Below are 24980 nucleotides of genomic sequence, written 5' to 3'. Positions count from 1 at the left end.
TCACCCTTGAGGGCGTAATCATTGTTATACATCATACAAAACAAGCTCTAACCCTTGAGTTGCGAGCAGTGATACAAAGAAAAAGTAAAAGGAGCACAAGAGGGGTGGAAAAACAAAGACAGAGTCGGTAACTCAATGCATCCACGATTGCTCCCTCGGCACATCTATACAATTGGAATAAGGAGCCCATCATAGTTGGCCCTTTGACCATGGCACTTGGCCATGAAGTCTTCTCCCCTTTGTTCCATCATTATTCACATGACACCTAACAAATGAAAGGTGGACCAAGAACATGTCATTTCCCCTTAAGGGTTGGAAACACCAAATAGGGTGGTCTATTAGCCACTCCTACCTAGGGAACTAACACTAAAATGACTTCAAAGCCTTAATTTTGGAAGGGGAGCCTTGTTTGAAGTGTCAAATTGCCCATTGATAGCAAGCTTGGTTCACTTAGTTGCAAAAATGATTAAATCTACCTGATGATGTAGATGCTAGCACTGGATATTGTGTGTAATTGTCAGATGGTTCCACACCATGGCTTGGGCAACTTAACTAGGGTTCCAGTCGTTCATAGGAGCATATTCACACCCACAGGTGAGACATTGAGAGCTATGGGCTTCCGAGCTGTAACAGAGCATTGCACATAGCCATGGGCACTTCCAAAACCCACAACATTCCAACACTTTGCCCTACATTGATGACTTTTATGATGATGCCCTTGGACCAAGCATGGCCCATCCAGCTTAGCACTTCATGAGGGTTGGCAATTGAATCTAGGGCCCAAAGGAGGATGGTCTCATACCTTGAGACATGGGAGGGCTAGCACCACCTTGAGAGCCCTCAACGTTGGAGTAGAGATAAGCATTTTGACCACCTGGAGACCCATGAGACCACTTTTGTGCCCCAAAACCAAAATTGGGGTCCATAGAGGGAGATTGACAGAGACCTAAGGGCCAACCCCTAGGAGATCATTTTAAAAGGCCTCTACATATCATATGGCACCCTTAGCCCTCAACACTAGCCCTAAAAGGCTCATGCATGCATAACATCAACATATCTACTATTTTGGCTCACACGTGTGAGTTAGATTTGATTCATTGCATTGGCTACTAGGTCAATTTGTGACCTAGACATGTTATGACACATTATTTTATTGTTTTGGGGGCTAGTGGGCCTAACTTAGGATCCAAATTCCTCATATAAATAAAGGAATCGTTCATCCTCATAACTCATCACATCACACTTGGATTTTCGGCCTTCTTGTGCATTTTCAGCCTCTTGTACTTGTGGAGAATTTGGATCTATTCATGCATTTTGATATTTTGAGCTAAATCGTTATGCTTTGGAGCTATTCTTTGGATGAATGAATGGATCTTTTGCATGTCATATTGTAAGTGCACCTAATTGTTGAATATCTATCATTTACATGTCTAATTATGGGATATTGTTGATTCTAGGGTTTGCAATTGTGCCCTGATTTGTTGAAGATATATTGAATGTCATTCTAGATGATCTATTGCATGCATTACTCATATATAACATGTGAATGAATGTACTAGTGGTGATCTTTCATTAGCCCTCCCATGAAAATTCCATTTTTCCATTGCGTAGATAATTGCTTGAAGTGTTGGTGCTAGGGCATCAAAATTTTAGCCTTCTTGGTGATTATTTGGTAGATCTAACACATCATAGACTCCATGCTCCCAAGGAATAAGGGATTGGTCCATTTGGTTGGTGATCAAACTCTCTTTTAATCCACAATTTCTCTTTCTCTAATTTCGGCCTCCTCAAGGCCAAGTGAGCTACCTAGGGCTTGATGTGAATCCCTATGCAAGGAGAGTTTGTTGGATTGGAGAGCCTAAACATCAAGGGGATTGCATTTGCCCCAAAATCTATCCTTTTGGTGGGCATCCACTTCATTTTTGTCCGTAAATTTTCTTGCCCTAGTTATTTGCCCTAAGGGGGAACCCTAGACTAGTTTTGCTTCAACTTAGGGGTTTCTTTGAAGGTTTCATGAACCTTGGACTTACTAATATACATTGTTGGAAAACTTTTCTCCTAGCCTTGACCTTTGGTTATACCAACACTCAACTCATCAATCAAACCCTAAGTCTGTTGCTTCATCAAATAGGCCTCTACCAAGAAAGCAAATTCTCTCCCATTGGAGCCTTGAACCTAAATTGTGCCTTTTTTGTGGAAAGTCTTATTGTGTCACCTCGTACCCTAACCTCAGAATACCCATTGGGTGACCTTCTCACATACTAGGACTAGTGATGTATGATGTACAGATGTGTCTTGGATCTTTTGCTTAATTTAGAAGCTTGTCTCAGGCCAGCACGTTTTCACGCATGTTTTGTATCCGTTTGTAAGACTATTCTTTAAACGTTTGTAATGCATGTTTGCTTAACCTATACTAAGATAGTTGAACTACTTCAGTTATTTTAGTACTCATATTGTTGAAGATGTGTTGTATTGTGTATCATTGTTGTCCCATCCGTGTGGACTACTCTGACGGACATTAGACAGACCATCGTTGTGTATTTCTTGGTGTTAATGACTATCACCACCGTGTGGACTATTCCAATGGATGGTGTAGTTGTTTTCCCTTTAGCTTTGGTTTTCACGACTAACATATCCGTTGTGGACTATTTTGTTGGATGTTGGACAAACCCTTCTTGTTGTTCGCCTGTGTTTCTTCCTGGGTTGGGACTATTCCCTCTCATCAAGAGGCTCACTTTTACCCCCCCACCCCCCTTTAACAGTAAGAGAACCCAAACACAGAGTTACATTAAGCACTCACCAGGGACACTCACCTCACTTTATTGAAGTTACAAGCATAACACTCTCATGTGTTGAACAGCAAGAGCCAAGGCAAATCTCTAAGATAAAGGCAATCGGGCCATCGTACCGAATGGGACTCCTACACCAAACGGTGTGAGGTCTAGTTGGGACTTCATACCGGGGAGATCACCTGAATTTTGGCGGGTCCAGCACCATCAACATTTTTGGCGCTAAAAGGAGGGCCACGAGTTGTTTATGGCTGAATGTCCTCTCAACGCCATGCATCTATAATCTGGTCAAGGCAATAACACCAACTCCCTCCCTCCCACGCGCAACTCTAAAGTTGGTCACTCCTCGCCTCCCAAACCCGAACAAGAAATCTCGTATCATCACCTTCGCTCAGTCTGTCCCATCACCCGTCAGTTTGCCAAAGCGATTGAACTGATCCCAGAAGTACATAATCTTCCCTCTTCGCAGAGGAAGCAAAAGACTACACCCACAGGAGTGGTAGTCTCGTCTATTGAAGAAGTAATCCTCGCCACTCTTGAAGAACAGGTTGAAGCTGTCGAGAATGAAGCGGAACCCAATGTTTTCTTACAAGGAGAAGAAGTTAACAACCCACTCTTGGGCTCAAGTTCCGGCTAAGGCAGCAGAGGAGGCAGAGGCGAAGACGAACCAACAAATTCGGAGGCTGAACCGTCTAATTCAAAAGAAGAGGAGTACGAAGAAGAAGAAGACATGGCCAATCAAAATTTGGAATGGATGACCCAGGGCCCATTGGCACTCCGCGGTGCCTTGCACAATATGCCAAGGCACACGGAGAAAATGTTAACAAAATATGACCCTAACAAAGCAATGAAGGCAGAAGATCATCTAGACACATTCTACCTACATCTGCAGACACTCGAGGTAAGTTATGATGATGCTGCATGTAGATTATTTCCATGTCCTTTGGATGGTAGAGCAACTCTATGGTACCACAGCCTTCCTGTCAACTCCATTCAAAACTGGGGTATGTTCAAAAGAATTTTCCTTGAAAAATTTGTTGACGACAAAACCCCTGCCGTGTTGTTGAAAGAGATGGGTAGTCTTAAGATGGAACCAAAAGAGAAAGTGAAAGACTTCAACCATAGGTTTAACCGTATCCTGAACAAGTTCATTGCAGATACTAAACCTCATGACTCTATCACAGTCGACTACTACACATCTACACTGCCAACCAACATTGCGCAATTCGTCAAGCGAGCTGCGAAACCAACGCTATCTGAAAATTGCCAAGAAACAATTGATGTGGAGAAGCACCTGCGCGCGATTGGACTCATTGTAAATGATGAATTAACGAAGGACTCCAAAGACGCAGGCAAGAAGTCCCAGGCTGCTGTGAGTAAGGTGAAGGAAAAGAAACAAGTGAAATTGAGACCCTTACTCGTCTCCTTAAGTCCTTGACAACTGAAGTAGCAAAACTCAAGCAACAAACAAACGAGACAGCAGTGAGCAGCAAACCTTCCAGTTTTGCGCGCAAAAAAGAATGGGACATCAGGTAGCAGCAGTAGTCACCCAGCTAAATCTGCACAGAGTTCAAATGTTGTGTTCCAAGCGGAACAGCTTGGTAAGGATAACTTCTGTGATTTCCACCAAGCGCGGCACTCAAAGAAGACTTGTACAGATTGGAACCGAGTTGTGGGCTCTGTGGCTTCAAGAATGAATGATCATCTTAATGCCAGTGAGCAGGTTCAGCCGGAAGATGAAGATGATGAAGAGGATGTTGCATCTGATGAAGCCCCAAGTTTTGGGCACGTGGTTAACATGTATCAGTGTCTAAACGCTGCCCAGAAGAAAACAACCACCGAGAAGGAGGCCCCAAAACAGAACAGTTGATATAACTTAAGAAGTCAAGGGGCTCCTACTGTGATTGACGTACTGAAAGAGAAATTCAAGCAAATGTTCAAAAAAGTTGAACCACCCTCAACACAGAAAACACAAAACAAGTCCGGGAAGACAGCTCCAACGAAAGATATGTCCATGAGCAGCTCACTTCAGAACACTCCACCGGACAACACAAACACAAGTCTTCCCCTAGACAGCTCAGTGAGTCTTCCCGCTTTGGACTACAACATTGTTGAAGACATGAAGAAGACCCGTGCGAACATCTCTTTATACGAACTCACCAAACTCACGGGTCAGCGGGATATTTTGTTGCGCGCACTGGGGCAAACCTCCACAGACAATGTTGCCTCTTCCAGCAAGGGATCAAGTAAGTCTCCTGGATCACTCGCATCTGTACTCAACGCGCTTCGCAGAGAAGAAGCGAACTCGCTTTGCCCACCATTTTTGTTATCTTTCGAAATATTCAACTTCAATGTCCACAACTGTTTGGTTGACTCTAGTGCATCAATCAATGTCATGCCACTCTCCATTGCTAAAAGGATCAATGCGCAATGGAGCAGTACAACCGCAGAGATCATCCAACTTGATCGAACATGTGTACCAGCCATTGGTGAACTCTAGGATGTGATCATCCAGTTATTGTCCAACGGACGAGTTCACCAATGCATCAACATTGTGATAGTGGACATACCGGAAGCATATGGCTTACTGCTCAGTAGAGACTGGTCCAGCAAGTTGCAAGGATATTTTGCTACAGACTGGTCACATTTATGGCTTCCATATCAGGGCAGAAGCAACCAAATTCGAGTGTTGTCTGAGAGGTATATGAAGCACAATGTTACTCCCTTTGATGGTCAAAATGAACCGTTGGCTTTCACAGAAATTTTGTTCGGAAATTGCTTTCTAGAAACGCAGCTAGGGTGCTTGTTGATTTAGGGTAGCATCGGATGTGCTCTAGCCATAAAAATTGGGGGAGAGGCTAAGGCACATGAGATCTCCAATACCTAGAAAGGGTTTGGGCATATTCTAAACAGATTAGGAGATATTAAAATAATTAATATTTTTAATGGAGTCCCTAAGTCTAAACTTAGGAAAATAAAATATTAATGTGTATTAATATAAATCTGTGTTAGAATGGTCCAAAAGACATGGATCACGCCAGATCTAATCCTAGTCATTGATTAGGGACTTAATCTTGGCCGTTGAGATGTTAACAGGAAAAGTATAAGAGGAGGCTTGAGGGTCACTTAAAGAATACACCAGAGTGATCAGTCATTCTATTCTCTAGAGCGGGGTTTGCGAAGAGAGATAGAATCAGTGATCAAGAGAGCAACTGAGGGGCATCGAGTACAGAGAAACAGAGAAGGCAGAGATTGTGCCGGGAGAGCAACGCAGCAGCCAAGGAGAGTGATGCAGAGCCAGCAAGGGCTCACGCAGAGGCAGCCAAGTGCTGCACAGAGCACCAGAGGGGCCAGCGTGGCTGACGCAGAGGCTCCCAGAGCTGACACAGAGGCTCCCAGAGCTGACGCAAGGCCCCCTGCGCTGACGCAGGCCAAGGAAGGCTGACGCAGGGCCAGCGCTGGGCTAGGACTAGGAGTGGCTGACGTCGTCCAGATTGCGCAGATGCTGGGGTTGCAGAGCATTTTTGTGCTGAGGAACAGCCGGAAAGGTCTTCCGAGGTTTCAGCCCAGTGTTGCACGAAGCGCCCCCCCCCCCCCCCGGTTCGAAGCCCCGAAGCGCGTCCCGTACAGAAGCGCCTAGGAAGCTTCATCGAAAGCGGTGCTTCCGAATTCGGAAGCGGCGCTTCAGCTTTTTTAGCCACTTCTTGGAATTTCCGAAGTGCCGGACGGAAGCGCCGCTTCCATGCCTCCGAAGCGCGCTTCGTACGGCGCTTCGGGCCTCAGAAGCGCGGCGCTTCGGAGGAGGAAGCGCACGCTTCCATACGCTTCGGGCAAACAGGGCGCGCGCAAGGGAAAAAGACACTCTTTTTTTAATTTTTTTTTTTAAGTTATGTTAACTTAGCATTAAGGGGGTGGGTTAGGGTGAGGTTAGAGTGAGGTTAAGGTGAGGAATGAAAAGAATAAAGCCCCCATTCATTCCTCATTTTCTCACTTTGAGTTTATGAGAGTTGGAGAAGAGAAGAGAAGAGAGGAGAAGAGAAGAGAGGAAAGGAGAGGAGAAGAGAGGAGAGCTTGGAGGAGTGAAGAAGGAGGAGCTAGGAGAAGGAGGAGGAGCTTGGAGCAAGAGCTTGGAGGACTTCATCTACAAGAGCTAAAGAGGTAAGTTCAAACCCCAAACTCCCTTATTTTTTTGACAATTTTTTTGTATTTTTCTCCTCCCTCTCCTACTCTTTCCCATTGTTTCTACTTGCTCCTTTATTTACAGGTTGTCCACCACCTATATCCATATTCCAAGATGGTGTTCTTTTGGCTTCTATATATCATTCCACTCTTGGTTTTAATGATGGCAAAGGTGAATAGGAATAGAAGGGAAGAAACAGAAGAGGACAGTGGTGATGGTCCCAATATGAGTGACCCAATGTATGATGAGGAGGAAGGGTTTGAAGAGGAAGGGGATGAACCTGAAGGGGACACTGAAACACAAGATGGGAAAGCTACATCAACACCCTTGTGGAACTATGTGACCAAACTTGATGGGGGAAAGGGTGGTGGATCTTACAAATTTGTGTGCCCTCATGGTTGTCATGGAGGAAAACCATATTGTGGTTCATATACCCGTCTGAGGAGGCATCTTTGTGGGGTGCTGGACAGTGATGAAAAAAAGGGTCTTGTGAGGGTACAAATTTGCCCAAACATTTCAACTGAAGAAAGAAGAAAATACATCCAAATAGAGATGGCTGCACAACAAAAAAACAAGAAACAAAGAACTCATTCTCAATCAAGTGCAACCTCTAAATTTGGTAGTTGCTCATCTCCTCATGGTACTTCTGCAAGCTCTGGAGGTAGAAGAACGATAGGGGATTTCCTTAATGTTGCTGGGAGGGATGATGTGGATGGAAAGATAGTCCGTTTTCTTTGTGCTTGCGGTGTACCATTCAATGTGCTTCGCTCTCCCTATTGGCATGAAATGGTAAAGGCCATCAATGAAGCCCTAAAAGGATACAAGGCCCCCAACTATGAGAAAGCTAGAACAGTGTTATTAGAAAGAGAAAAAGCTAAGGTTCAAAGAGCTTTGACACGTTTTACAAATGAGTGGGTAGATTCTGGGGTATCCATTGTATCAGATGGGTGGACAAATATTAGAAACCAACATTTGATAAATGTTCTTGGTGTTTCTTCTAGTGGTGCAGTATTTATTGCATGTCATGACTCCTCCTCCATCACTGCATCTGCACAAAACATTGCAGATATCCTATTGAAATCAATCAAAGATGTTGGTCCGAATAATGTGGTTCAAGTGATCATAGATAATGCAGCAAATTGTAAGGCAGCAGAAAAAATTAATGAGCGTACTCATCCACACATCTTTTGGTCTGGGTGCCTGGTTCACACATTGAACCTTTTGATGCATGATATTGTGAAACACAAAGAATGTGGGTGGATTGTTGAGGTTTACAGAAGAGGGAAGCAGCTCATTAAATTCATCACAGGGCATACAAGGGTAAACTACTTCTATGGCACTTACTCCAAGTTGCAATTGCTTAAAATTGCAAAGACAAGATTTGCTAGTTATTACCTCACCTTTAGGCGGCTAGTGAAGGTGAGACAAGCTTTAACTAATCTGGTGTGTGCTGAAACATGGGATGAAATTAACACTGACATAGATGGTGCTAATGCAGTCAAGGACACTGTTCTTGACAGTTACTTTTGGGGACAGGTTAAATATGTTTTGCAATTCACCAAACCGATTTATTACATGATCAAGTTTGCAGATTCAGATCGACCAGTAATTGGGGAGGTGTATGAGCAAATGGATAGCATGTTGGGGCAGATTAAAGACATTGTTGAGCCTAGAGATACCACCTTGTACAATTATATTCGTGTAGAGGTGGAAAACCAATGGGAAATGCTAAATGTTCCATTGCATGCATTAGCATATGTTTTGACACCTAAATACTATCATCCATCATGGCTTTCAACACCAACACCTGGGGGGGGAAAGCAGGAGAAAACCACACCAAGATCAAGAGGTTCACAAAAAATATATGGCTGCATTGAGTAAATTAATCCCTGATGAGGAGGAGGCTGCATTGGTACAGAGACAGATGAGCAACTATACGCTCAACACTGGTCCATTTGGGAGCATGCATGCAATTAAAGATCGAGAGACTTTTTCTGCTCTTGAGTGGTGGAACATGCATGGAGGGGGTACTCCACTTCTACAGAGTTTGGCATTGCGGGTGCTATCACAGGTGGTAAACACTTCTTCTACAGAGAGGTGTTGGAGCTCTTATTCTTTCATCCACAGTGTTAAAAGGAACAGGTTGAATTTAGACTGGCAAGAGAGCTTGGTTTATGTTCATTACAACTTGCGATTGTTGTCCCATTATTGTGAAGATGCAAAGTCTAATAAAGACTTGTTGATTTGGGACAAGAATCCAGAGGAGCCCAATTTGGAGGATGAAGTGTTGCGATTAGAGCAATTAGAGGATGCTCTTATCCAGGTATGTCCATTGTGGTATGAATTTTCCAATTTTCCCTTATAAAGCATTTCTCTAATTCATGTTTTTAATTTTTTTGTTAACTAGTGTTTTTTTTTTGCATGAATTTTTTGAGCGATTCTAGGATGATGATGACCGTGTTGATATGCCACCCCCACCCCCATCTGGTCCCTTGGTTCCTAGGTTCCATGGTTCAACACCAACAACAGGGGGTTCTTCTTCATCAGTTTCGGTGCCACGACTTCCACAGGCACCATCTTCTTCATTGCCACCACGTGGAGGCCCGCCACCACGTTCTATTCGTGGTGGAAGGAGGAGAGATTAGTAGATATATTCACAATCTACTACTTTTTGTCATAGATTACTCATTAGACTTGTAGACTTGTGAATTTGAATTTTGAACCTTTTTGGCTTGGCGGTGACCAAGTGACATATTTTTGTAAACATTATTATTTGAATTTTGGACATGACAAATGTTGACAGTTGCTCACTTGCTAGATAAATCATAATATGCTCTATGTTTTATGTTTTATAATATGCTTAAATGTTTTATGTTTTATAATATGCTTAAAAATTTGATGTATGTTTGTAATAGCTAGAATATAGATGATTGTTGTACATACTAGTAACTACAATGGAATCATGGATGCCATATCTATCTTGATTTATGCAAAAATATGCATGTTTTCATGTCTTCTACAATTAATTTGGTATTTGGGATGTTTGTTTTGAGTATAAATGCAAAAAAATATAAATATATATATATATAGCAGACGCTTCCGCGGACGCTTCGTTTCCTAGATTTTTGGAAAATGACGCTTCGGCGTCCCCGCTTCCAAAAAACGCTTCCGCTTCGCTCCCGCTTCATGCAACATTGTTTCAGCCAGGAGATTTCTCTCAAACTGTGAGGTATAGCTGCTAAGGAAATTCTCTTTTGGGTAAGCCAATTTCGGCACTCAGATTGTACTCTGATATTGCTTAATAAGAAAACCCTCAGAATAGTTGCACTAGTTTTCCCGCATTGGGTTCTTCTGGGGACATTGGTCCGGAAATAATGGTGTTATGTGGTGTGTTTGTTCTTGTTTCTTTTAATTGTTGATCTGTAATATGTTGAGCATGCACTGGTGTTTATTTTCAATATTTACTTTGTAAATAACTTGTTAAAGAAAAATAACAAGTAGGTAGGAATAAATCAAAAAAAGTGCATGAAGGGTTTCTAAACTAAGTAAATTTAGAAACTTCAACATGGTATCAGAGCGTGATTGCAGATCACAAGAGGACTAAGAGACATCAGCCGAGCGGAGCAATAGCAGCAGAAAACAGTTGTCCCTGAGGTGACAAAAGTTGCTTCTAGCAGCGCAAAGACCAAGAAATGTGACGCAAAGCCACGCAGAAGAAGTCGGGAGTTGCGCAGAGCCTCAGAGAGGCCAGCATTGTTGACGAGAGGTCCAGAGGGCTGACGCAGGGCATTCCAAAGTTGACGCAGAGCCAGCGTGAGGCACAGAGGGGTTGACGCAGTTCACAGAGAGGCAATTGTTGGAGTCTAGAAGGCTGCAGAAATATTGCAGAGTGGAGCTGGTGACGTACTGTAGTCAGAACAGTACCTGACAGAGCAGGGCCAGAGAAGTTGTTACCAAGGATTTCTAGCAGAGGAACCTGGATCAGCAGTGCAATTGCACAAGACGATCAGAGTAAGGGACATCTCGACAAGCGACAAAAGGATTTCCAGGAGGGAAATCAAGACTCAAAGGGAGTCCAGAAGAGAACTTCTAGACGGGAAGTAGAGACTCAGAGGAGTCGAACAGAGAACTTCCAGGAGGGAAGTAGAGGAGCATCATGGCACTACACGGGGTAAGAGACCAGGATAGACTGGACGGAGCATCGAACTTCGCAGTCTGGAAGGCCAAAATCTTATCAGTGCTTGACAGGAATCGTGTCAAGAACTTCGCCTTGAAGGTTATAGTTGTCCCAGTCGACCCCAATGAAAATGAAAGGTACGAAGAGGCGATGGCGAGGGCCAAGTGCATTATCCTTGACGGGGTCAAGGATCATGTGGTACCACATATAACCGAGAAGGAAACGGCAGTTGAGATGTGGGAGGCTCTCAAGAACCTGTACTAGCATACTTCTGTGCAGAGAAGAATGTTGCTTGAGAACCAGATGAAGTCGTATCAAATGAAGAAGGGTCAATCGATTGACACCTTCCTAGGAGGACTGAATGAGATCTGAGACCAGTTAACTGTTGTAGGAGCGACACCAGATTAGGAGCTTATGGTGAGGACAGCCCTGAATGCTATCTCAGAAGAGTGGGAAGTGTTTGTCCAAAGTATCCTGGGCAAAGTGACTCTCCTACCTTGGGACAAGATGTGGGCAACTCTTCGCCAGGAAGAGATCAGACGGCAGTCGAAGACAGGTAGCAGCAGCAAAGGGATCAAGGTCAAGCAGGAGGAGGAGGATGTGGCCCTATCATCTGAGGGAAAGCAGGAGAAGCGGAAGAAGAAATATCTCTCCAAGATCAAGTGCTTCCACTGTGGGGAGATGGGTCATTATGTGACCCAATGCCGAAGGAAGAAGAGCAAGGGAGAGTCTTCCGAGACTAAGGCAACGCCAGCACGAGCAGAGAAGGAAGTTTTGACAGATGATGACTGTGCCATGAGTGCGCACACACCACTTAAGCAGAAGTGGGGAGACATCGAGCTGTAGTCAGGCGGACTACAGACGATGAGGAGCAAGATCCTTGAGGTACCCAACCTGTTAAGTTATGGTATGCTCTATGCTTATAACAGTTTACTTCTTTTCCTTATTATATTCCAAAGATTAGCAATCACACGTACATAAAGTAAAGTGCAGATAGAACATTAAACGATCGACAGAAAACAAGCCAAGACAAGAGACACAAGATGTGGCGGCTAGCTAGGGACAAACCCCACAATGTGTGGGGAAAACCTTTGATCAAATCTTCTTTTATCTTCAATAATTCAGCAGAGAGAAATAGTACAATAAATCGGATTCATATCAGCAGTAGCAAACCCTAGATCAATAGCATCAGCATTAGCGGCTTCATTATCAAACTAGGGCAGACGATATCTTGCAAACCGTTCGTCGGATTGACTTCATTCCACCACCAAAAGTTGCGGCTTTCAGAGGAGGTTCAGATGAACCTACAGCGCAGTTCCAAAGAGGAGATCTTTTAGGCCACGCAGGTCAATCTTTACTTCTGCAGTTGCAGCTTCAGTTTCAGCAGTTTCCGGCTTCAAACTAGGGCAGTCGATATCTTGCAAACCGTTCATCAGATTGACTTCATTCCACCACCAAAAGTTGCGGCTTTTAGAGGAGGTTCAGATGAACCTACAGTGCAATTCCAAAGAGGAAATCTTCTAGGCCACGCAAGTCAATCTTTACTTCTGCAGTTGCAGCTTCAAATTCAACAGCTTCCGGCTTCACATGTGTGAGAGAGAGACCCATTTCAGCGTAGTAGAGAAGAGACTCATTTATGCGTAGTACAGAGAGAGAGATGTGATGAGATTAGTGAGTCCAAATGAGAAAAGGTCCTCTTATATTTATACACAACGTTGGTGGGTGAATAGATGCGACTGTTGGGCTTCTGAGCCTACATGAGTTGTAGGTCGGCTTGATAATAATTCCATAATCAAAATAAATTCATATCTCCATGAATACTTATCGGAATCGGATGATGTTTATATCAATCCTACACCTCTCGACGAGAGGAATCTAATAAAAATATTATCAGCCATGAATAAGATGACCCACATGAAGTTTTGCCCTGGTTGCCAATTTTAACACAACCTCTTGGATTAGACCTTGCTACGGGAGCCCCGACGAGGAGTAGCAGAACTGGATGAGTGGGTAGAGACAGATGCGGATGGAGCGGTAGAGAGAGCTACAATGCAGGAGTCCCGAGACAGTGCAGAGCTAGCAGGCTGCAGTAATGCGAGAGGCACAAGAGTGTTGCACGAGTGCAAGATGGCACAAAGAGGTGTGCAACGATGCGAGATGCAGGGAGTTGTTGCAGCAGCGCAGAGGTCAGAGATAGGGAGCACTTGTCAGCGGCAGAGGGAGTTTCAACATCAATGGGTGTTTCTAGCCCAACAGGGAGGTTAGTTGGGAGATCAGTTACTTAATTCTCAGTAACTGAGTTGCAGTGCAGCGGTGGAAGCACGATGCAGCATGATGAGAGGAGGTGCAGTTCGGATGCAGTGCTGGGAGAAAGGACCAGCAACAGCACGGATGCAGAGGGAGCTTTCGTACAAATGCAGCAGTGGCAGTGGCAGTGGCAGAACCATGGGCAGCAGTACAAGAAGCAACAGTGCAGAGGATGTGTATCATTGTTTCATTGAGATCTCTACTGTCCTACTGCTTTATGGTTGAAATTTTGAAGTACAATTGCTTAATAATTTACTATAAGTGCTAACGATAATCACCATATCATGGAAGTAATTATCAGTTTCAGAAATAAGTGTTTGTGTCTATTGTACTTGTAAAATCAACAGTCTTACTGTGGTCTAGAAAATCTAACAAAAGCTAGACAACCACAGAATGAACTGACTACGTTATCAGAAATGGGAACTGCACAAAAAATTGGGGCTAGAGAGTTTTGAGGGATAAGAAACATGAACTCCCCTCCAACAGCATATTCTGTATGTCGAAACAAAACTGAATAGTAATGTACTGATGTAGTGTCCAGACGGAAAAGGAAGGAAAACGGGAATGGGCCTGGCACAGTCAAGTTACAGATAACTTAGAGGACTAACAAAGTGGGTTTAAATTTCAGGAAAATCAAACTGTCAACAACACGAGAGCACTAGTCCTGTTCTGAATAATACACCATACAGACTGGCATCATTGGGAAATATACCCGTTTGAAGAAATTTCTTCTTTCCAGTTAGATTTAGACATAAAAGGACCCAATTGCAGCAGGAGAAGCCCTCTGTTTAAGGAATCTGACACTTTCAAACCAGGATTACTAGAACCAAGAATTAGTCGTTTTGTTAGGCAAACGACGTCCACAAGTGGAAAAATATAAATTCCTTAAACTGCTTAAGAATATAACCATGAAAGTCCAAATAAGAAAACAACAGCTCGGAATTTGACATGAAATTCGACATAGGCCTCATGCTTCGTTGTATATAAAAATACAACCATACCCATTCTATTTATGATGCTCAGTATTTTGTCTCTCTTCACAGACTCCACTCCATGGCTCTCCAGAAACCGCTCAACCACCTTACACTCGGATTCATCGCTGCACAAATGAGCATCAACCATCAATCCTTAAACCCTAGACCCTGCACAAAACCAGTGCACTGTCTTCAACTAAAGTGCCATGAATGCAGTAAAACATGAGAACAGAAAACTGCATTTATAAAAAGTGATAACACTCACCTGGCATACTTGTGATCACCTGTGAAGAGCGGGGCAATGAAAACCATAAATGGGATCAAAACACAATAAGAATATTGAGACGTTGGGCACTGATACAAACTGTGGATATCACAAAAAACTAATGATGATGGAGCAGAGGAAAGACTCACCAACGTCATGTAACAAGGATACGAGCTCCACCTGTTACAACATTGGCAAAGATTAAAAAAAATTCCAAATACGAGGTAAGTCCATTAGAAGAAGATGAGAAGTAAATTAAAGGGCTTACGATTTCCATGCTCTCGGGAGGTAATTGTTCTTCAGCAGCAAGAGTGAGGGCAAGTTTACGAACTCTGAGGGCATGGAATGCATCGTGAGAAGCGTCCCACTTGCCCATTACGGAATGAACAAGTTCCTCTGCATCTTTCACCACCTCCCTCATTTTCAATTTCGTGTCTGCGCCCACACGTCTATCGCCTGCAATGACAGTAGCTTATACTGTTGAGAAAGCCAGCCCCAAACTTCAATACCAGTAGTAAGCTTTATCATATTACTCATATCATATTACTTTTGGGTTGACTTAAAAATTTGTACTTTTATATAGTTTAATTTTTTATATTAAAATTTATTATTTTTTGAGATTATTTTAATTTATTTTTTTTAATTTGATTTTGCTATAAAAATAAAGATGTTATTCTCAATGTATAAATTAATGAGCCAAAAAATAAAAATGTCTCATCATAAAGTAACTTGAGGATCCATAAAATAAGCTAATGTTTTATAGCTGGTATAGTAATGTGATGTTTAATGTGAAGCAATTTGACTTAAGAGCGGTGAGTTATTTGTACTCAACAATTTATAGAAAAAAGAAAGAAATAAATTTTTTTAATGTTCATGAGGTTAAAGATAGCCTATGGGACAAATTGCTTCTTCATCTACTTGATGTATTCAATCATTTTTCTGTGAAGCTTCAAAATAAATGCTCCGAGCTTCTCTACAAACTCCTCATTAAAGAGATTATCCCAAGAGCTAGTTGTCAGCGTACTTTCATAACTTTCCCTGTTGTTTTTTAAGGCTTCACATTCTAAAATGAAATATTTTTCTGTTTCCATTTTTCGAGAAGAACAAAAAATGCATACTCTTTCCTCCCACAATATTAATTAGGTTTTGCTATACAATACCATTTTCTAAACAAGAATCACATGAATACATACATATAACAACCAGGTACAACCAGCTGAATTATGTAGCAATCCCTTTGCATGATCAAACCTTCATATTTCAAGTGTTACTATCACTTTGTACCAAGGCCATCAACATACATATGATAATCATTTTTCAAGCAAGTGCCACAGAGATAATGTTTTATTGTCTCACAATGAAACCTTATTGTAAGCGAACTTGTTTGCAAATCTGAATACAACCACAATTGTATTTAATAACACCTGACATCATATCTTCATGGTATATGGAGGTTGGATCCTTTAATGTAAGTGAGTCAATGCTTAAACCACAAGTTGTCTCAAATTTGCGCAGAGGATATGGCTCAAGACAAAGCGAAGAAACGAGATTTCAATCAGAACTGATCTGCTTCCTATGGGAGATCCAAAGTATCTTCAAGGATCAACCATCATTCCCAAGGAACCACCCGCGTTCACACTATTTCAAAGAAACTCAGTTTAGGACATGTGACAAGTTGTCTTTATGGAATCAACAGGACAACAATGCACCTTAAATGAATGCTTCAAGACACCCAATGATTATGTGGAATAGGAGTCCACTTTTTCTTGCACAGAGGTATTGCTAGCATCATCAGTCATTGTTATAGCACAGGGATTAACTTGCGTTTCAAGGAGAAGAATGACCTCAAAAATTCCGCATTAGCTGGCAATATAACTTCCTCAAAATTCTTATTATAGAGATCTGTCTCTGAGAATTACAGTTGGAGCATGACTAAGTGATTTTTGGACCAAAGAGTTTGTATTCTTCCAACAATTGATTTCATCCTGGTGTCAAGATGTTTCAGAAATTCAAGCCAAACTTACGGCCTCTTTAAGAGATTATGGAAATAGAAAACAGAGGCTATGTTAACTTAGATTTTGTGACGAGGGCTACTTCGAAACAACGAATCCAATCAACTCAGACATAACCAAACAAAACTTCCACCAGGGCCACATTCAGTTAACAAATTAATCATATCAGATGGCATATTTATTCATGCTTAAAGAGGGCGTAGATAATCCTCAACTGAACACGCTAACCCTTTCACAATCAGATCACCAAAATAGGTGGAAGTCACAGACATATAGCGAAATGTACAAGGATAAAAACTCATGTACTTCGATTACTCCAAAGGGTCTCCAAATGCCTTATTTATGCTCATCTACTTCGATTACTTCAAAAGGTCTCCAAATGCCTTATTTATATAGATTTCATATGGGCCCAACTAACTAAGGGTTTAGAGGGAAACCCATCAGATTTAAATTTGTAATCTAATTGAGCTAAAAATTTGGGTAGCCTGTTATATCCTTATAGCATTAAATTTAATTAATGATTTCCTCTTCTTCTTGTGATAGTTAACATTACCCTTCCAACTTTAAATTTGGACATATCTCCTTAAGTTAATTTTAGTTCTTCAATAGTTATGCCACAACAACAACTAAACTTGTCATGCCACATCATCCATCTTTGCCACCTCAGCAGCCTTGGGGTTTTGGACCCTAATTTGTAACTTCACTTTGACTAAGCATTTCTCACAAAGCGTGAAGGCCCACGGCACACTCCACATACCACTAGAATCAACAAGATGAGTAGAATCTAATGACAAGGGTCTTCACAAGAATACTGACAACCTACTACTCCAAAAACTCCAACGATTGTGGAGTATCCTTATTGTCCAATGAACCCAAACCCTAAATTCAATAGCTAGGGTTTCAACTACCTGCATCATCCATCATCCATCATCCATCTGCAACAATATCCATGACCTCAACACTTTGCCTTATCAAGTTGTATCATCAATATCTACATCAAGAAGGTCAAACCCTAGGGTTAGGGTTTCGTCCAAGCAATTAGGATTTCATGGTCAACCTGCATCATCCTGTGAACCCTTCACATCAATGACCTCCAAATGCTAACATCAATGATGATATCTTCACTCATTATGTGTCCTACACTAGCTTGTACCTGTTGCACCTGCTCCTACTTTGACATCAATGACAACATACTCAACAATCTCCCCCTTTGTCATTGATGTCAACATACCTAGCAAGATGAGGTATGTTGCATCTTGCATCTCTCTCTCCCTCGATTCCTCCAAGTTTCTCTTCCCCTTTGACAGTAATGGCAAATTGTTACTCCCCCTAACTATCTTCCTGATCCTATGGACCTATGATCTAACTCCCCTTGTCAACATGCTTTCCTATTGCACCATATAACATCATCATATCCTGTGTTGAAACTACCACTATCTCTGTGCATCTACCAAACGTATCAAAGATCATTGAGAAACTTGTTTTCTCTGTCATACCCTAGTTGTCTTGTCTTCCTCCCTAGTGAAGGTCCTTCCTTTCTGGTTCTGTGGGGTCCGCATCAAGCCACTTCTGCAATCTCAAGCAAAGTGGCCAAGATTATGGCATAAATAACACTCTATGTTTTACCTCAATAATGGAGCAAAGGTGTTGTGACTTCTATTGTCATAGGTGTAAGGGACTCTGTCTTGTCTTCCAGAAAATTTTCTTCTACGGCTTTGATGAAACCCTCTATTGATACTTCTGCTATATCTCTTGCAATTTGCAGCTCTATGTCCATAGTTAGAAACATGTATAACAATAACAATAAAATGTGCCTATATACTTAGGTGTATAGGGTGAAGATATGTTGAAGGTGTCTCGCCTTTGAGAGTATCTTTGTTGCTCTCCACTTCTAAATGCTCTATCGTGAATTGGTGTCTTAAATGCCTCATCCTGATTTCTTTGGCATAGGTCTTCCAACTTTTGGTGTTGGTTGATTTGTGTAAGACTTTGACTTGAGGCTTCTCTCCATTTTTGGCATGAGGCTTCCTCTCATGAGACCTCTTCTCTTCTCTTCCTTGACATGTGACTACTCTTCATTTATGGGATGAGATTTATTTTCATGTAGTTGCTCTTCATCATTGGGATGAGGTTTCTCTTCTTCTTTGACATGTGGTTGCTCTTCATTATTGGAGCAGGAGGACTTACCAACATATCCAAGACCTATCTTGATAAGTGGTGATCTCTAGCAATTGATAATGTCATCCAATACATGTGAACTCCTCAATTTATGTTTCAGCTTGTTTGTTGTTGCTCTCAATATGACAATTTCCTATTCAAGGTTTATGCAATCTTCTTATTTTTGCTTCATCTAACTTCTCAAGACATCCTCAATTCTTTTGGCTTCTTCAAGTTCCCTCTTCAAAGAGGTGATATGCTTCCCTTTATCTTGCTTGTTCCATTTGTTTGGCTTTTCTTTTTCCTTTTCCTTGAGTTGGCTTGTCAGCGTGCTTTCTCTCTTGTTTGCCTCTTCCAACATGCATTTGAGATGCTCTACTTCCTTCTTTGCTTCATCAAGTTCCTGATCCTTTCCTGATGTTTGTAGTTCTTTTTCAAGTCGCTTGATATCAAGTATGGAAAATATCCATCTATCGTAATACTTTGTCTTCTCGTCCTTTAGGTCTTCATGTTCCTTATAAAGACTATTATACATCCTCGTGGTCCTATCCCTGTCCAATGTCATTGTTCAAAGCTTGTCCTTTAGGGAATTAACATCTTCTGAATCAACAACCATCTTATCAAACTCCACCAGTTAACTCTAAATGTTATGGATCTGCCTTCAAGCGGTTAAGTTTCAAATGGAGGACCTGCTCTGATACCAATTGTTGGAAATACTGAGTGGGTGGTGAATCAATATTTCCCTCAATGCTCCATAATTAGGTTAGTTTAATAATTAAAACTTCATAGCATCGGATTAAAACAACAAGCCACATCACATCAAGATAGTACACCAAAATTAATGTCCAAATAAATTTGTGTTATGTATGACGCAAGGTTACTTGGGAGCAAGAGCGGGGAGAAATTTTTTCAAAAGTTTCCAGTTTGGGAGCGAATCGAGAGTGAATTTTTATATAATGTATATTTTTATATATTTTGATGCATATATGTCAACAAAAGCATGTAGAATGATGAATTAGATATAACAAAAAAAAAAAACATATAACATCAATCATCTAGAAATTATAATCATCATCAACCACATCCACAAGTTAGTAACATATAACATCAATCATCTAGAAATTATAATCATCATCAACCACATCTACAAGTTAGTAACATACAACATATCGAGTCTCATGATTCATCAATCTTAAATTTTCAAGATTTTAAAATTCGATATATAACATTTATCATCATTGATCACTAAATTTGTAGCTTGTACTTGTAACCATTACCATTACCAAGTAACCAAACAATAACAAAGAATATCTAATATGAAATGAAATGTTTCAACTTTCACAAAGCATCATATTCATAATTCATCACCAATGAGTTATAATTGCCAACTTCAAACTTCAAACTTAAATTGTCATATATAGTTTACAAAAAATATCATAATAAATATGAAAGAGTCAATAGTTATAAAAACTACTAGAAACTAGAAAAGACAAGTAAATCTATTATCTATTGCTAATGCTTGGGCCTCTTTCCGCCATGAGAAATTTATAATTTATGAGAAAGCATGTAGAATGATGAATTAGTTATAAAAAGCATTAAAAAATGGATTAAACCATATAGCATCAATCATCTAGTAGCTACAATCTTCGTCAACCACAAGTCCATAAGATACAAGTTTTGATTTATATAGCATGTAAGGGTGCATATAACCAAAATAGCATTGAGTGCAATCCATCTCTGAACCGAAAATACATCAATAAACAAGCTCTAGATGGCCTCTATCATCCAAAAAAATCATGCTACAACAAATAACTACATATCATCAAAATCATTGCATATCTTTGGATCTTTGTCATTAATATCATCCTCTAAGCATTACCATAAGATAGAAAAAAACGTAGCATGTCAAGTCAAAATTTTGTTTGAGTGATGGGTACATTTTTAGTAGGGTCATGATAGAGGATTTCGACAACCAATGTCACTAACATCAAGGTACATAGAGGGATTGGTGCTCTTGATGAGTTCCATATCCTAGTACATGACAAAATACAATGGAAACATTGCAATCCCCCAAATCCTAAAATCCTAAAAAATAGATAAGTCTACCTGATTTTGAGTGAGATCCAAAATTCTATATTCTCCATATGAAATCCAATGAGGTTAGAACCACTCCCAAACATCTTAAGTCCTTTCATGGTAATGCTAAAAATTTAAGTAAAATGATGAAAATGAAAGATAAAGGAGAATGTTGCATATCAATACTAGGGCCATAGGCTTGATCATTAGGTTGCCCCACTTAAAAATTATTGTTTCCTTGAAAAAAAATTGTGTTTGGAACGTGTTTGCATAAAAAAAATTGCAAAAAAAACAAGAGAGCGAATTTTGGGAGCACATTCCCAGGGTCGCTCCCAATCCGCTCCTGAAAGGAGCACGCTTCGGGAGCGGATTCGAGAAGGGGGAGCCACTCCCCCGCAACCATGGTATAATGTACATATAACATTTACCAAACAAGCCTAGAAGGTAGTATAAGACTCCCAAAGGGTTTTTTCCAGCAATCTGGAAGGAAACAAATGCTCCCTGAAGGTTGGGTTGTCTTACCAAGGATAATGGCCCAGTTACAATGAGTTGCACTCAAGTCACTACCACTACCAATGTTTTTGCTCCGACTGCTACAACTATTGATGTTACTGTTGTTGTTGCTCTCACTACCTCTGCTGTTGGTGTCCACACTCACTGTATTGTTGTTATCAACAATGTTATTGTCGTTGTTGCCACATTTGTTTCCACTACTGCCTCTTTGTATGTTGCCCCCACTGTATGTTGCTTATGTTGCTCCTGTTGTCTACTACTCCACTAATTATTGTTGCCACCGTAATACTCTTCATTTTCTTCACTGCTAGCTTAGCTTACCACTGCTCCACAATCGTTATCTCTGTTGTTGCAACCACTCTCACAGTGTGACCGCAATATTGTCATGCCTTCAAGTCACCAACATAATCCAAAGTCATTGTTAAGGGTGATTACCTTATAAGGTGACTGCTATCCATTCACTCTTATTACTGTGATGATCACTGTCATATATATCTGGGTCATTTTTCATAAATGTCGCTAATATCACAGCCAAGGGTTCATGCTCATCAAGTTGCCACTGTCATACATGTCATTTCCGAAAGTGTCACTGTTGTATCTCAGGGTCATAAACTCAAAGTGTTACTGTCATTCTTTCACTTATATGTATATATCATTGTAGTTGCAAGGGCTAAACCACTGATCTTTGCCATCTTCCATAGCCATGCACCATATATCATAACAGTTTGCATTCATCAAGGGTCTCTGCTATGCAATATCATTGCCCAAGCAAGAATCACAAGAATACATACAACTAACAACGAGGTGAATTCTATAGCAATCTCTTTGCAGGATCAAACCTTCAGATTTCAAGGGTTGCTATCATCGTGTACCAGGTTCGGTATAAGGCAACAAGGACACCAACATACATATGATAATCATTATTCAAGCAAGTGTCACATAGATCATGTTTTATTGTCTCACACTGAAAACCTTACTGTAAGCAAATTTGTTTGCAATTCTGAAAACAACCACAACTTTATTTAATAACACCCAACATCAGATCTACATGGTATATGGAGGTTGAATCCTTTAATGTAAGTGTATCAATGCTTAAACCACAAGTTGTCTCAAATTTGTGCAGAGGATATGGCACAGGACCAGGCGGAGAAACAAGATTCCAATCAGAACTGATATGCTTCTTATGGGAGATCCAAACTATCTTAAAGGATCAAGCATCATTCCCAAGGAACTACCAGGGTTCACACTATTTCAAAGAAACTTCAGTTCAGGACATGTAACAAACTGTCTTTATGGAATCAAAAGGACCGCAATGCACCTTAGATGAATTCTTCAAGCCACCCAACGATTATGTGGAATAGGAGATCTGGTCTTTCTTGCACAGAGGTATTACTAGCATCATCAGTCATTGTTATAGCACAAGGATTAACTTGCATTCCATGGAGAAGAATAACCTCAGAAATTTTGCATTGGCTGGCAATATAACTTCCTTAAAATTCGTATTACAGAGATCTGTCTCTGAGAGTTACAGTTGGAGCATGGCTAAGTGATTTCTGGACCAAAAAGTTTCTATTCTTGCAACAACTGATTTCATCCAGGTGTCAAGGCGTTTCAGAAATTCAAGCCAAACGTTAGCCTCTTTGAGAGATTCTGGAACTAGGCAGCAAAGGCTATGTTAAATAAACTTAGATTTAACTCTCCAAGCAAGGGATATTTGCGCTGCCTAGGCAGTTTCAATATGAGTGCCTGGAACAGGGCTCTCTCATCGACTCGGGTTCCTTCTTTTTGCATTATGGTTTGATTTGTCTACCTTTCTCTCCTCTGGGATGCGATGATGGTTTTTGTTTCTGATTTTTGCATTCACTGTTCTGCATGTTATCTTGATTCGGGATGTTTTCATTTTCTGGGGTCCGCCCATCCACGTTGAGAGGTATATATGTGCTCGGTTGTTTGGACCCGAGTTTTTGGCTTTGAGGGTGTGATCACTGTAGGTAGATATTGGTCACTGATGAACTTTGAAAGATGTAACAACTTTTGTTTTTTTCAAATAAGAGTCTGTTGTTTTTTCCTTTGGAAAAAAAATAAATAAACATATAGGCCATGTAAAGGAAGAGGCAAGCATCAAGCAAACAATATTAATCACCTTGCAATTAATTAATTAACCATTATGTTGGTACAAGGTTGATTAGCTTGTTTAGAAACCCATATAACATAAAGACCATGGTATATTGAAATTTATATATTAACACAACCAATTCTCCAATAATATTATTTAAAATCATTTTTGAAGAATTAAAACCCCAATATAAATATTTACCACTATTTTACAAATAAGTTTTTAGTTTTTTCCCTTTTTCTTTTGTTTTTTTCCTCTATAACAATTAGTTTTATATTAGTAAACTGTGTAGCCAATCAATTGTGCAATACAAGTAAACTTTGAGATTAAACATGGTCGTGGCCACATGTCCAAAATACAACATCATTCATCCTTGCTCTTGATGTCTCTATCCTTCCTATAATTGCTACTAAAACTTAGCAAGGATATCATTGGTGAAATTGATTAAGCAACAAAATAACCCTACACAACATAATAAGTCATAATAAAGGGGAAAAAACTAAACAAGCAGCCCACTAGGCACCTTGTATTTCTTCCAGTGTCTCTAACCCAAACCCAAATGCCAACTATATATTTCCATAATTGGAAATAAATATTGAGCCTTTTGTACTTGCCATTAAGCCATGAATATGCAATGGTACTACTCTTGTCAAGCCCACATCATGGTCACTCCAAAGTGAGTCCTCAAACAAACTTGGTTCTTTGGATGAAGGAGGAGAAGGAATTATCATATGCAAATCAAGGTGGACCAAGAGTCTCATGACTTGTCGCCATAGAGTACCAACCTTTAATTTGATTTCAAAATGCTACATTAGGTGAATATCCATAAATCTTCCACCATTTTTCCCAATCTCAAAGTTGTAGAATATGCTTGGTAGAGTTTAATACATAAATATCACAAGCCTTATTCTATGTTTTTCTTTACTTACTGAACTTGTCCTTCGAAGAATTTGAGTGCACCATCCAACTTAGCGCACTGCATTATGCCTTCACAATGTATTTTTTATTGTTGCTTACATCCTTCTGCACCGTGTTTAGTTCACATAGCACACAACAACATATTTGGCAATGATAATGAGCCATCATATCTTTACACCAGTGGATACCTCCTACATATTCCAAAATATTCTCCCAAAAAATCTTTTCCATCCAAGGATCATTGTGCACTATCTCCTCAATGAAAGTAAAGGCAAGAACATTGGCTTGACTCTTGACTTCACATTTCAACTATTGTCCATAAAAACCACAAACCAAATTATCAACCTTCACTAGAGGCACTAACACCATAATAACAATGAATCTCCCAAGGATTGCTTATCTACATGTTTACAACATTAATGGAATAAACAAATTATGACTTTCCCCAAAAAATTATGTACTAATGTTTGACATGTATCGTTCTCGTCACCGTACT

The 24980-nt window shown here is 40.6% G+C and overlaps 1 protein-coding gene across 1 annotated transcript in view; it reads right to left on the bottom strand.

Annotated features, from left to right (window-relative positions):
* LOC149232877 (Metal-dependent phosphohydrolase) overlaps positions 1 to 15229 on the bottom strand; it is a 136262-nt gene extending 121033 nt beyond the window's left edge. Inside the window, exons 1-4 of the mRNA XM_089376597.1 lie at positions 14961 to 15229; positions 14842 to 14872; positions 14693 to 14711; positions 14455 to 14552 (exon numbers count right to left, since the gene is read on the bottom strand). Coding sequence (XP_089232723.1) covers positions 14455 to 14552; positions 14693 to 14711; positions 14842 to 14872; positions 14961 to 15113 — 301 coding nt within the window. The 5' untranslated portion in view covers positions 15114 to 15229. The remainder of the gene's footprint in view (positions 1 to 14454; positions 14553 to 14692; positions 14712 to 14841; positions 14873 to 14960) is intronic.
* Between the last annotated feature and the right edge of the window lie 9751 nt (positions 15230 to 24980).

The sequence above is a fragment of the Pinus tabuliformis genome, chromosome J, assembly GCF_031772625.1.
Source record: "Pinus tabuliformis cultivar Carrire ecotype Pingquan chromosome J, CPIR1, whole genome shotgun sequence".
Classification (NCBI taxonomy): Eukaryota; Viridiplantae; Streptophyta; class Pinopsida; order Pinales; family Pinaceae; genus Pinus; species Pinus tabuliformis.
Note: the sequence above shows the minus strand (reverse complement) of the source record. Positions and strands in the feature narration are given on the sequence as shown.